Consider the following 12,862-nt stretch of genomic DNA (forward strand, 5'->3'; position numbering starts at 1 on the left):
CGACCTTCTCCCCAGCCCCCCAAGCCTTCCCCTGCCCTCCCCCCAAACCACTCAGGAGCCCCCCAAAACCTTGGTTGAACCCATAGAGATGATACGGTGGCAGCACCCCCAAAAATGACATAGGCACGCCCAAATTCTGAACCCCAAACCAAGGACACACAGAAATAGGGGTGAAATTGGAATTGGGAGGGGGGAACCCCCAAAATTCTGGGGGACCCTAAAGTTGGGGGGCCCTAGAGTGTTGGGATCCCATAGGGGGAGGTGAAAAGTGGGGGGGGGTGTAAAATTGGGGTACACTGAGGGATAAGGGGGGTTTTGGGGAACCCCTGTATAGACTTTGAGGGACACAGAGGGTTTGGGGGGACACCTACAGCCCCCCAAACGCTGGGGGGGCACCCCAAGAATTTTGGGGCTTACCAGAGAACCCCAATAAAAAAGATCATTGCCCCCCCGAAAACATGCAGAGCAGGATGAGGGAATGCTGATAATTTGGGGGTGACCCCAAAATAGAGGGGGGCACACCACCAGAATCATGGGATATTTTGGGGGGGCCCTCGGGAACTCAGGCAGGGGTGGGAGAGGCTCAGGAACCCCCTGAAAATTTGGGGGGCCCCTATTTTTTGGGGGGGGCCGTACCCGGTTACAGCTGAGGCCGCAGGACTCCAGCGCTGTCTCCACCCGCTTCTTGTCAGCTGAGAACATCTTCAGGATGCTGGGGGGGAACCCCGAAATTGGAGGGGCACCCCAAAATTGGGGGACCCCAAAACTTCAGAGGGTCCCCAAAAAGGGCCCCCTAAAATTGGGGGACCCCAGAAATTGTGGGGGCCTCAAATTGCAAAGGACCGGAGAAAAAGGGTGAGGCTGAAATGGGGGGATCCCAAAATTGAGGCATCCCAGGAAGGTGGGGGGGGCTGAAGGGGAACCCCAAAATTGGGAGGAGCACAAAATTGGGGTACCCCCTCCCCTAAGCATGGGGGAACCCAGAATTGGGGTGAACCTGAAATTGGGGGGGACCCGTGACTTGGTATTGAGGGGTTTAAGAAGTTTTGGGGGGCTGGAAGGGACCCCAAAATAAGTGGGACCCCCAAAAAGGGGCACCCCAAAAATGGGGGACCCCAAAAACACGGGGGGCATGAGAACCCCAAAATTTGGGCAGACACTGTAACAAGGGGATCCCCAAACTTGGGTGACACCAAAAGCCAGAGTGGGAAAAGTGGGGACACCCTAAAAATTGGGGTACTGTAAAATGAAGGGAGCTTGCAAGTGGGGGTGTCCCCAAATTTTTTGGGGGGGGCCCCACTGAGTGTTGGAGACCACAAAATTCAGGTTTGAGGGGCGTCCCTAGGAGGGGGATATTCTGGGGGACCCCAAATTTTAGGGTGAAATTTGGGGTATTGTGGGGGGGATCCCTCAAGGTTTAAGGGACTCTACTTTGGGGGGAGCCCCCCCAAATTTTGGGGGGGTCACTCACTTTTTCACAGGGATTCGCCCATCTTGGTTCACCTGCAGCTTCAGCTTCGTGTAACTGGGGGGGGGCGGGGTGTAAGGTTGAGGGGAGCCCCTGACACCCCACTTTTGGGGGTGACACCCCAAAACATGGGGAGGTTTTTGGGGGGAGCCCGGCAGAGTTTGGGGGGGGGAAATTGGGGGCTAGAGGCAGTTTGGGGGGGGCAGGAGAGCAATAGTGGGATTTGGGGGGGGGTGGGAGGGATGGAGGTCCTTGATTTGGGGGTGCAGGAGGGAATCAGAGGATGTCTGGAAAGGATTTGGGGGTGCAGGACAGATTTGAGGGGTCACTGGGAAGGATTTAGGGGTGCAGGAGGGATTTGGGAGTGCAGGAGGGATTGGGGGGGTCGCTGGGAAGGATTTGGGGGTGCAGGAGGGATTTGGGGGTGCAGGAGGGATTTGGGGGGTCTCTGGGAAGGATTTTGGGGGTGGAGGAAGAATTAGGGGGTGCAAAGAGCATCTGCAAACATGAGGGCACAGGGACGCAGGAGTACAGGCACAGGAGGTTTTTTTGGGGGGGCTGCAGGGTTTTGGGGGGCCATGGGGTGGGGTTTGGGGGAGCAGGGGGGTTTTGGGGTGCAGGGGGGTTTTGGGGGGGACTCACGCTTTGCGCAGGAAGGTGTTGCGGGAAGCGTTGCGTGCCATGATGTTGGTTGCCAGCTTGAAGAGCTCGTCCGTCCACACCTGGGGGGGGACACCCCAAAAACCCGGGGTCCCATCAGCACCCCCCCCCAGCTGCCCCCAAGCCCCCCCATGGCCCCCCCAAACCCCCAGGAACCCCCTCAAATGGGGTGTCGTTCCCCCCCCCGACCTCCCAGGGACCCCCCAGATCCCCAGGGGAACCCCCAGGAACCCCACAACCCCCCCCCCGCAATGGGTTCCCAGAGCCCCCCCAAAACCCCCTGGGTCCGTCCCCCCCAAGACCCTTAGGGAGGACCCTGAGCCTCTCAAGACCCATTGGGACCCCCCAGAATCCCCCAAGTCCCCCCCAAACTCCCCCGAGCCCCCCCTGCACCCCAAAAATGGGCACCCTGAGCCCATCAGCCCCCCCCAAATGGACTCTCTGAGCCCCCCAAGACCCTCAGAGCCCCCCCAGGGACTCCCCAAGACCCTCAGAGTCTCCCCAAGACCCCCTGAAACCTCCCAGGGACCCACAATTGGGGCTCCCCCACCCAGCACCCCCCCAAATGGACTCTCACAGCCCCCCAAGACCTCCTGGGACTCCCCCCCCCACCCCCTAGAGACCCCCAAATGGGCACCCTGAGCCCCCCAAGACCCTCCGGGACCCCCCAAGTCCCCCCAAAGCCCCATGATAGGAGCTCCCAGAGCCCTCCAACGCCCCCCAGCCCCCCCAAAAAGGGCTCCCGAAGACCCCCAGTCCCGTGTGTACCCCCCCAGCACCCATGGGTGCCACCTTGGCGACGTCATCCTGGACGGCCACGAAGTTGAGGAAGGTGACGTTGACCATGTCGGGGCCGTGGACCACGGTGAGGAGCCGCTCCTGGGGGTGCCCCCCGGGGTCCCCGAAACCCAGCACCTCCCGCGTCCGGGGGTCCTGCGCGGAGGACGGCACCCATGGGTGCCCCCGCCTCTGCCGCGGGGGAGCCGCCGGCACCCCCAGACGGGGCAGCTGGTACCCCGATACGGAGCATCCGCGGCAAGGTGACATGGGGTGCCCAGCGCCCGCAGCACCCCAAAATACGCACCCGGCCCTCCCAAAATGGGCACCCAGCACCCCAAAGAGGGCACCCAGCCCACCCACAGCACCCCAAGACAGGACAACTGACACCCACAGCACCCCAAGACAGGCACCCAGCACCCTGAAATGGGCACCCAGCACCCACAGCACCCCAAAAAGGGCACCCAGCACCCCAAAATGGGGCACTCAGCACCCACTGCACCCCAAAACGGGCACCCAACAGCCATGGCACCCCAAAAAGGGCACCCAACAACCCCAAAAGGGGCACTCAGCACCCAGAGCACCCTGAAAATGCACACCCAGCCCCCACAGCACCCTGAAAACAGGCACCCAGCGCCCCAAAACAGGACAACTGACACCCACAGCACCCCAAGACAGGCACCCAGCACCCACAGAACCCCAAAAAGGGCACCCAGTACCCCAAAAAGGGGCACCCAGCATACACTGCACCCCAACACAGGACAAGTAACACCCACAGCACCCCAAGACAGGCACCCAGCACCCCAAAACGGGCACTCAGCACCCACAGCACCCCAAGACAGGCACCCAGCATCCCGAAATGGGCACCCAGCACCCAGAGCACCCCAAAAAGGGCACCCGGCACCCCAAAATGGGGCACCCGGCACCCACAGCACCCCAAAAAGGGCACCCAGCACCCCAAAACGTGGCACTCAGCAACCACAGCAGCCCAAAACAGGCACCCAGCAGCCACAGCACCCCAAAACAGAACAACTGACACCCACAACACCCCAAAACGGGCACTCAGCACCCCAAAATGGGCACTCAGCACCCACAGCACCCCAAGACAGGCACCCAGCACCCCAAAAAGGGCACCCAGCACCCCCCAAAACAGGACAACCGACACCCACAGCACCCCAAGACAGGCACCCAGCACCCTGAAATGGGCACCCAGCATCCACAGCACCCCAAAACGGGCACCCAACAACCATGGCACCCCAAAAAGGGCACCCAACACCCCCAAAAGGGGCACTCAGCACCCAGAGCACCCTGAAAATGCGCACCCAGACCCCACAGCACCCTGAAAACAGGCACCCAGCGCCCCGAAACAGGACAACTGACACCCACAGCACCCCAAAACAGGCACCCAGCACCCACAGTACCCCAAAAAGAGGCACCCAGCATCCACTGCACCCCAACACAGGACAACTAACACCCACAGCACCCAAGACAGGCACCCAGCACCCCAAAATGGGGAACTCAGCACCCAGAGCACCCTAAAACAGGCACCCAGCACCCCAAAATGGGCACTCAGCACCCACAGCACCCAAGACAGGCACCCAGCACCCCAAAATGGGGAACTCAGCACCCAGAGCACCCTAAAACAGGCACCCAGCACCCCAAAATGGGCACTCAGCACCCACAGCACCCCAAGACAGGCACCCAGCACCCCAAAAAGGGGCATTCAGCACCCAGAGCAGCCCAAAAACAGGCAACCAGCCCCCACAGCACCCCAAAAAGGGCACCCAGCACCCTGAAAACAGGCACCCAGCCCCCACAGCACCCCGAAACAGGACAACTGACACCCACAGCACCCCAAGACAGGCACTCAGCATCCACAGCACCCCAAGACAGGCACCCAGCACCCCAAAACAGGCACCCAGCCCCCACAGCACCCCAAAACAGGCACCCAGCACCCCAAAACAAGGTCTCCCTGATTGTTATTGTAGGGTCTCCCGTATTTACATCCTGCTCCTCATTGTTATTGCGGGGTCCCCCATGTTTACGTGGGGTCTCCCAGGGTCCAGCAGGACACCCCCACTCCAGCTTGTTATTGTAGGGTCCCCAGTGTTTACGTAGGGTCTCCCAGAGTCCTGCAGGACACCCCCCCACCGCAATTTGTTATTGTAGGGTCTCTGGTGTTTACATAGGGTCCCCCAGAGTCCTCTAAGATCCTCCCCCCCCCCGGTTTGATATTGTAGGGTCTCTGCTGTTTACGTAGGGTCTCCCAAGATCCCACAGGTTCCCCCCACCCCGGTTTGTTATTGTAGGGTCCCCAGTGTTTACGTAGGGTGTCCCAGAGTCCTGTAACCCCCCGCCCCCGTTTGTTATTGTAGGGTCTCCAGTGTCTAGGTAGGGTCTCCCAACACCCCCCAGAATCCCCCCCCTCCCCAGTTTGTTATTGTAGGGTCTCCAGTGTCTAGGTAGGGTCTCCCAACACCCCCCAGAATCCCCCCCTCCTCCCCAGTTTGTTATTGTAGGGTCTCCAGTCCTTATGCCCCCCCCACCTCACCTTGGGCACCCGTGCGTAGCGCCCGGTCCGGGTGTCACGGATGACACTGATGTCCAGCAGGTCGACCTCCTGCGGGGAGACCCCCCCCACACCCCAAAAAGGGACCCCAGAATCGAGAAGTGCCCTTCCCCCCCTTCAGAGGCACCCAGGCATCCACCCCCCCCCAGGAGGGACCCAGGCACCCTCAGCGGGGGTGGGGCGAGGGGGGGAACGACATTTCCTGAAGGATGCTGGGTGGGGGGGGGAGGGCGTGGGAAAGGGCACCCTACCCCCCCACCCCCGGATGCCTGCGTTCCCTGGGGAGGGGGGAAGGGCAAAGGCTGTCATGTGTGTGTGTGTCCCCCCCCATCTAAGGGACCCAGACGTCCGGGCAGGGGTTGATAAGGGCGAAGGCTTCCGGGTGGTGGGGAGGGGTGGGGATGTTTTAGGGGGGGCTGGAGGGGATTTGGGGGGGCCAAGAAGTCCTGGAAAGGTTTTCGAGGGGGTCTGGAGGGCAATTGAGGGGGGCTGCAGTGGTCCCAGGGGGGATATTGGGGATTTGGGGGGGCCAAGAAGTCCTGGAAAGGTTTTTGGGGGGGTCTGGAGGGCAACTTGGGGGGCTTCAGTGGTTCCAGGGGGGATATTGGGGATTTGGGGGGGCCAAGAAGTCCCGGAAAGGTTTTCGGGGGGGTCTGGAGGGCAACTGGGGGGGGCTTCAGTGGTCCCAGGGGGGATATTGGGGATTTGGGGGGGCCAAGAAGTCCTGGAAAGGTTTTCGGGGGGGTCTGGAGGGCAATTTGGGGGGGGGCTTCAGTGGTCCCAAGGGGATATTGGGGATCCTGGGGGGGGCCTGGGAGTCACAGCAGGATTTTGGGGATCCCAAGGGGTCTCAGGGGATATTTTGGGGGTCTTGAGGGGGACTTTGGGGGGCTTGGTGTCATCTGAAGGACACAGGGGGATTTGGGGATTCCTACGGGGGCTTGGGGGGAATTTGGGGGGCACCAGGATTTTGGGGGACCCTGGGGGTCTCTTTTGGGGTCCCCAGGAGGGATCTTGGGGTGACTGGGGGGAATCCTGGGATTTTGGGGGGCTGGGGGGGGCCTGTCTGGGGTATTGGGGGCACTGGGTGAGCCTGGGGCAGATTTGGGGGGACATGGGGGGATTTGGGGGGACATGGGGGGCTTAAAGGGGCATAAATGAGGGGAGAACCAACTTGGGGTGCAAATCAGGCATTAGGTTTTAGGGGGCAGATTTGGGGGGGGCATCTTATTGCTCCCAATTATGGGGGAGGGAGGGAAGAGTTTGGGGGGGGGTGCCAAGTTGGGGTGCCAGGAATTTGGGGGTGCAAATTGGGGTGCCAGTTTTGGGGGGTGCTGGTTTGACTGGTGCCAAGCGGGATGGAAGGATTTTTAGGGTGCAGCTTTGGGGGGTGCCAGGGGTGGGGGGTGGTGCTGGGGGGTGTGGCGGGGAAGGTGTTGGAGGGGACAGGAGCGAGGCGCAGCTTTGGGGGTGCCAGGTTTTGGGGTGCCCCTCACCATGCTGGGGCCGGTCCAGTAGAGGAAGAAGCCGTCGGGGTCGACGCGCAGCGTCACCAGGGTGCGGGTGGCCGGTTCCTGGGGGGGCACTGGGTCAGATGGGGGGTCCCCAAAACCCCCCGACCCCCCCCCCCAAAACCCTCCCAGCACCCCCTATTCCCCCCCCCCCAAATCCCCAGGGACCCCCCCCAGCAACCCCTCCCAGCAACCCCCCCGCTTTCCTGTACCACAGACCCCAAAATTATCTGGGACCCTCCCCAGGACCTCAACAATTCCCAAGTGCCCCCCAAAACCCCCCAGGGACTGCAAAACCCCCCAGGGAACCCCTAAACCACACAGAGAGACCCTCATGGACCCCAAAACATCACAGGCACCCCCCAAATCCACCAAGGAAGACCCCAGGGGACCCCAAAACCACACAGGGAGCCCCCCAAAAGCCATAGAAAGCTTCCAGGGACCCCCAAAACCACCCCAGGGACCCCCAGGGACCCCCAAAATACCCAAGGAGCACCCCAAAACACGTAAGGAACCCCCCAGACACCCCAAAACCACCCCAGGAACCCCCAAATCACCCAGGGGTGCCCCACAAAAAACTGAAGGAGCCCCCCCCGGGACCCCCAAAACACCCCAGAGATCCCAAAACACTCCAGAACCATCCCAGGGAGCCCCCAAAGACCTCCAAATCATCCGGGGGGGCCCCCAAAACACACAGGGAGCCCACAGGGACCCCCAAACCACCCCAGGGATCCTTGAAGAACCCCCACGTCACCCTGGGGGACACCCAAAGCCACCCCAGGGAACCCCCAAATCACCCAGGGAGCCCCAAAACCACCCCCAGGGACCCCCAAAGAACCCAGCCTGGAGGATTCCCCACCCCAACCCCCCGCAGGAAACCCTTCAGCCCCCCCCCCCCAATCCCTCCCAGAACTCCCCAACCTTCCTAAGGACCCCCAAAACTCCTAAGGGACCCCCAAAATCCAGGGCTGGGTTTGGCCCCCCCCAAAATCCTGGGGTTACAACATGGGTAGGGCAACTCCTCCCTGGGGACTTTGACCCCCATAAAGTCATTTATCCCTGGAAAAGGGGGGCCAAGGGACAAAGTGGGGGGCTACACCCTAAATGGGGGTGTCCTCCCCTTAAAAATGGGGCAACCCCTTAAATTTGGGGGGGGTGGTAACAGGGCCCCCCATCTCCCCCCAAGGGATTCAGGTATCTGAGCTGCCTTCCGCTCCCCCCCACTTCCGCATAGCTGAGGGAGGGAAAGGGAGAAAATTGGGGTAAAACAGGTTGGGGTTATGGGGGGGGGCTGCGGGATTTGGGGGGGCTGGGGAGGAGGTCCCGAGGGAAATGCCCTGCGGGGGGACCCAATTTCTCATTTTCTGTCCTCAAAACGGGGACAGTTTTGTAGCAGGGCTGGAAAACAGGTCATGGGAGGGAGGGGGGGGACACAAAATTGAGGGGTGAGGGGAGAAAAAGGGGTGGGGGTGTCAATATTGGGGTGCCCTGGGTGATCCTTGATGGACTGGGGGAGCTAAGGAGTGATTTGGGGGGGCTGGAGGGACTGAGAGTAATGCAGGGGGGTGGAGGGGTATTGCGGGGGGTGCAGGGGGGTTTTGCGGTGCTGGGAGGGTATTTGGGGAGCTGGGGGAGCCAGGAGAATGTTGGGGGGCTCTAGGGGGTTTGGGGGGGACTTAGGGTGGAGTCCAGTGAATTTGGGGGTGTCAGGGGGCCGATTTAGGGGGAGTGGGGGAAGAATTGGGGGTTCTGGGTTGGTTTGGGATGGTGTTTACGGTAGATTTGGGTGGGTTTGGGGTATATTTGGGGGGTCTTGGGGGCTCTTGTGGGGTTTAAGGGTGGGTTTTGGGGTGACAGTCATTTTGGGGGCGATTTGGGTGTTTTGGCAGGGGTCTCTGAGGGCTTTGGCGTGGGTTTTAGGGAAGCTGAGGGGGTTCTGGGTGGCTTGGGGCAAGATTTAGGGGGTTCCAGGTGGATTTGGGGGAAATTTGGGAGGTTTCAAGGAAACTTGGGCATTTTGGCGTGACTTTGAGATGATTTGGGGGGGTCTGGGTGGGCTTGGGAAAAATTTAGGGGGTCTCAGAGTGGGTTTGGGGGAAATTTGAGGAGTTTTGGGGGTGGGCTTGAGGAAGGTTTGGGGGGTTCCCCATGGGTTTCGGGGACATTTGAGGGGTTTCAGAGCAGGTTTTGGGGCCCTGTGAGGATTTTGGGGTGGGTTTGGGGGAAAATTGAGGGATTCCAGCTGGATTCTGGGGTGATTTGGCCATTCTGGGGTGGGTTTGGGGGCTCTCTGAGGGTTTTGGGGCGGGTTTAGGGAAGACTTGGGGGGCTTCTGGGTGGGTTTGGGAAAGATTTGGGGGATTCTGTGTAGGTTTTGGGGAGATTTGGGGGGTTCTGGGTGGGTTTTGGGGTTCTCTGAGGGGTTCTGTGTGGGTATAGGGGAGATTTGAGGGGTTTCAGGGAGGATTTGGTGTAGATTTGGAGGGCCACCGGTGAATTTTGGGGTGATTTGGCCATTCTATGGTGGGGTTTGGGGTCCTCCAGAGATTTCAGGGTGGGTTTGGGGAAGATTTGGGGGGCTCTAGGGTGGGTTTGGGGGAGATTTGGGGGGCTCTAGGGTGGGTTTGGGGGAGATTTGGGGGGGGGGTAGATTTGGGGGGTCCCAGGTGGCTTTGGGGAAGATTTGGGGGATTCCAGGGTGGGTTTGGGGGGGCTCTAGGGTGAGTTTTGGGGGAAATTTGCGGGGTTTGGGTAGATTTGGGGGATCCCAGGTAGGTTTGGGGGGTGATTTGGGGGTGTCCCAGGGGGGTTTGGGGAAGACTTGGGGGGTTCCAGGGTGGGTTTTGGCGATATCTGGGGGATTCCAGGGTGGGTTTGGGGGAAATTTGAGGGGTGTGGGTAGATTTGGGGGGTCCCAGGTAGGTTTGGGGGGTGATTTGGGGGTGTCCCAGGGGGGTTTGGGGAAGACTTGGGGGGTTCCAGGGTGGGTTTTGGCGATATCTGGGGGATTCCAGGGTGGGTTTGGGGGAAATTTGAGGGGTGTGGGTAGATTTGGGGGGTCCCAGGTAGGTTTGGGGGGTGATTGGGGGGTCCCAGGTGGGTTTGGGGAAGATTTGGGGGGCTCTAGGGTGGGTTTGGGGGATACTTGGGGGGGTTGGGTAGATTTGGGGGGTCCCAGGTGGGTTTGGGGAAGATTTGGGGGGTGCCAGGGTGGGTTTTGGGGTGCTCTAGGGTGAGTTTCGAGGGAAATTTGAGGGGTGTGGGTAGATTTGGGGGTCCCAGGTGGGTTTGGGGCCCTCTCACACTTCTGGGGTGCCATTTTAGGGGGTTCCCGGCTGGGTTTCGGGGGGTCCCGGGGTTGCGCGTGTGGGGGGGTCCCGTTCCCGCTCACCTCGTCCCACCGGATGAACTTGCTGCCCCGCACCAACATCTCGGGGACCCGCGGCGGCTCCAGCGGGAGCGGGGCCAGGACCGGGCGCGGCGCCGCCATCGCTGCGGCGGGGGCGGGGCCGGGGCGGGGCGGGGGCGTGGCTCCGGCGGGGCGGGACGCAAGGGGGCGTGGCCGGAGGGCAACGGAGGCGCGGCCGCTTTAAGAGAGACGTCGGGCCCCGCGCGGCTTTGCCGCTTTAAGGGGGCGGGGCCCAGCCGCGCGGCCCTGGGTGGGCGTGGCCTGGAGGGCGCGCCGCGGGAGGGGGGGGCGTGTCCCAGCGCGGCGGCGGCACAAAGGGGCGCGCGGCGGCGGTAGCGGCCTGAGCGCCCCGGAAGCGGAAGCGGTACCGGAGAAAGGCGGGAGGGGGTGTGGCCGCTTCCGGCGCGGCCGGTTCCGGTACCGGCATGGCGGCGCCGTGCGGCGGCCCGGGCCCCCCCGCTCCCTCCCCCGCCGGGCCGGGATCGAGCACCGGGGCCGGGCCCCGCGTTTGTTTTGCGGCGGGAGCGGCGGGGGAGGCGGCGGAGGAGGCCCCGGGCCGGCGGCAGGGGAAGGTCACGGTCCGTTACGATCGGCGGGAGCTGCGGAAGCGGTTGCACCTGGAGGAATGGATCCTGGCCCAGCTGACGGCGCTCTACGACTGCCGGGTACCGGCACCGGCACCGGGAAACCCCCCCCGGGACACCCCGCCCCCCCCCCCCCCGGTACCGGGGACCCCCCCGGACCCTCCCCACCCCCCCCCCCCAAACCACCGGTACCGGGACCCCCCACCCCCCCCCGGTGACCCCACAGCCCCCTCATCTGGGGGGGAGGGGAAGCTTGGAGGCCTGTCCCTTCCCAGGCTGCTTTGCGAGGGGGTGGGCGGGGCCACATTAGGGCCCCTCCCCCTGGTTTTTTGGGGGGGCCCCCCCTGATTTTGGGGTGTTCCCCCCCCAGGAGGAGGAGATCCCCGAGCTGGAGATCGACGTGGACGAGCTGCTGGACATGGAGAGCGATGGGGCCCGCAGCGCCCGCGTCCAGGTACCCCCAGAACCGGGGGGGTCCCCAAAACCTCAGGAGACCCCAACGCCTCCCCCCCCCCGCGGGAGCCCCCCAAAATCCACGGGGGGGGCCCCAAAATTCAGGCAGGTGGGAGGTGGTGGTATTGTTTTCTCCCCCAATTTTGGGGTATCTCCCCCTGATTTTGGGGTGTCTCCTGCATTTTGGGGGGTCCTGCAAATTTGGGGGGGGCTGAGATAAAGGAGGGGTCCCCCGAATTAGGGGGAGGGGCCAGAATGTGGAGCGGGGGGGTCCCCCAAAATCTGGGTGGGGGTGGAGGGATGTCTGGGTTCCCCCCCATTTGGGGAGGGGAGGGTCTTAAGATTTGGGGGGGGGCTCCCTAAAACCTGGGGAGGGAAAGGGGGGTCCCCCAAAACTTTGGGGGGCCCCCTTGGGGTTTGGGGGGCCCAAATCCCCCTGACACCCCCCCTTCCCCTCCCCAGGAGATCCTTGTTGACTGTTACAAGCCCACAGAGGTGAGGGGGGGTCCCCCTTTTTGGGGGGGGGGGGGCTCCTGGATGCCTGGATCCCCTTTTGGGGGGTGGGGGGGGCTCCTGGGTCCCCTTTTTGGGGGGATCACCTGGACACCTGGGTCCCATTTTTTTGGGGGGGGGGGGACATCTGGATGCCTTTGTCCCATTTTTAGGGGGGTGGAGGGCTCCTGGGTCCCCTTTTTTGGGGGGGGGGGAGTGTCACCTGGACACCTGGGTCCCCTTTTTTGGGCTGGGTGGGCTCCTGGGTTGCCTTTTTTGGGGGGGAAGGGGGTCACCTGGGTCCCTTTTTTTGGGGGGAGGGGGGCTCCTGGGTCCCTTTTTGGGGGGGGGGGGGGTCACCTGCACACCTGGGTCCCCTTTTTTTGGGGGGGGAAGGGGGTCACCTGGGTCCCCTTTTTTTGGGGGGGGGGGGGCTCCTGGGTCCATTTTTGGGGGGGTCACCTGGACGCTGAGTCCCCTGACCCCCCCCCCCCCCCCCACAGGCGTTCGTCGGTGACCTGCTGGAGAAGATCCGGGGGATGCAGAAACTCAACACCCCCCAGAAAAAGTAACTCCCTCCCCCGCCGTGGTTTTTGGGGGACCCCCCCAATTCTGGGACCCCCCAATTCCAGGGACAACCCCCCAACTTTTGGGGGGGTGGGGGGGCGACCCCTGATACTGGGGACCCCCCAATTTTGGGGTCCCCCTGCAGCGATAATCACCTCCCCCCAGGCAATCCCCCCCTGCCCCCCACTGGTTTTGGGGGGGCCCCCCAGGGGGTTTTGGGGGCCCCTGGGGGGGGGTTGGGGGCCCCCATGGCGGGGGGAAGGGGGACTTGGGGGGCTTTTTTAGTTTTTTTTTAAATTTTCCGGTGACTTTTTGGGGTTGTTTTTATATGGATTTAATAAACAGAACTTTGACATTTTGGGGTTTGCTTGT

At 62.4% G+C, this 12,862-nt stretch overlaps 2 protein-coding genes across 2 annotated transcripts in view; one reads left to right on the forward strand and one right to left on the reverse strand.

Moving 5' to 3' along the window:
- PLCB3 (phospholipase C beta 3) overlaps positions 1–10,536 on the reverse strand; it is a 30,254-nt gene extending 19,718 nt beyond the window's left edge. The window contains 7 exon segments of the mRNA XM_069810672.1: positions 637–712; positions 1,472–1,525; positions 2,111–2,190; positions 2,921–3,061; positions 5,457–5,525; positions 6,971–7,048; positions 10,377–10,536. Of these exon segments, the coding sequence (XP_069666773.1) occupies positions 637–712; positions 1,472–1,525; positions 2,111–2,190; positions 2,921–3,061; positions 5,457–5,525; positions 6,971–7,048; positions 10,377–10,475 (597 nt within the window). The 5' untranslated portion in view covers positions 10,476–10,536.
- Positions 10,537–10,679: 143 nt separating this feature from the next.
- PPP1R14B (protein phosphatase 1 regulatory inhibitor subunit 14B) lies at positions 10,680–12,847 on the forward strand. The gene is made up of 4 exons (XM_069809376.1): positions 10,680–11,059; positions 11,349–11,432; positions 11,894–11,926; positions 12,427–12,847. Exons 1-4 carry the CDS (start codon positions 10,820–10,822, stop codon positions 12,493–12,495), a joined length of 426 nt encoding a protein of 141 aa, XP_069665477.1. The 5' UTR covers positions 10,680–10,819; the 3' UTR covers positions 12,496–12,847.
- The last annotated feature ends 15 nt before the right edge of the window (positions 12,848–12,862 follow it).

The sequence above is a fragment of the Haliaeetus albicilla genome, chromosome 22, assembly GCF_947461875.1.
Source record: "Haliaeetus albicilla chromosome 22, bHalAlb1.1, whole genome shotgun sequence".
NCBI lineage: Eukaryota > Metazoa > Chordata > Aves > Accipitriformes > Accipitridae > Haliaeetus > Haliaeetus albicilla.

Excerpts from the sequence above, each read along its gene's own strand:
- PPP1R14B (XM_069809376.1), top strand. The coding sequence starts at position 10,820 with ATGGCGGCGCCGTGCGGCGGCCCGGGCCCCCCCGCTCCCTCCCCCGCC. Across the intron at positions 11,060-11,348 it reads CGGCGCTCTACGACTGCCGG|GAGGAGGAGATCCCCGAGCT; the intron begins GTACCGGCACCG and ends TTCCCCCCCCAG. Across the intron at positions 11,927-12,426 it reads ACTGTTACAAGCCCACAGAG|GCGTTCGTCGGTGACCTGCT; the intron begins GTGAGGGGGGGT and ends CCCCCCCCACAG.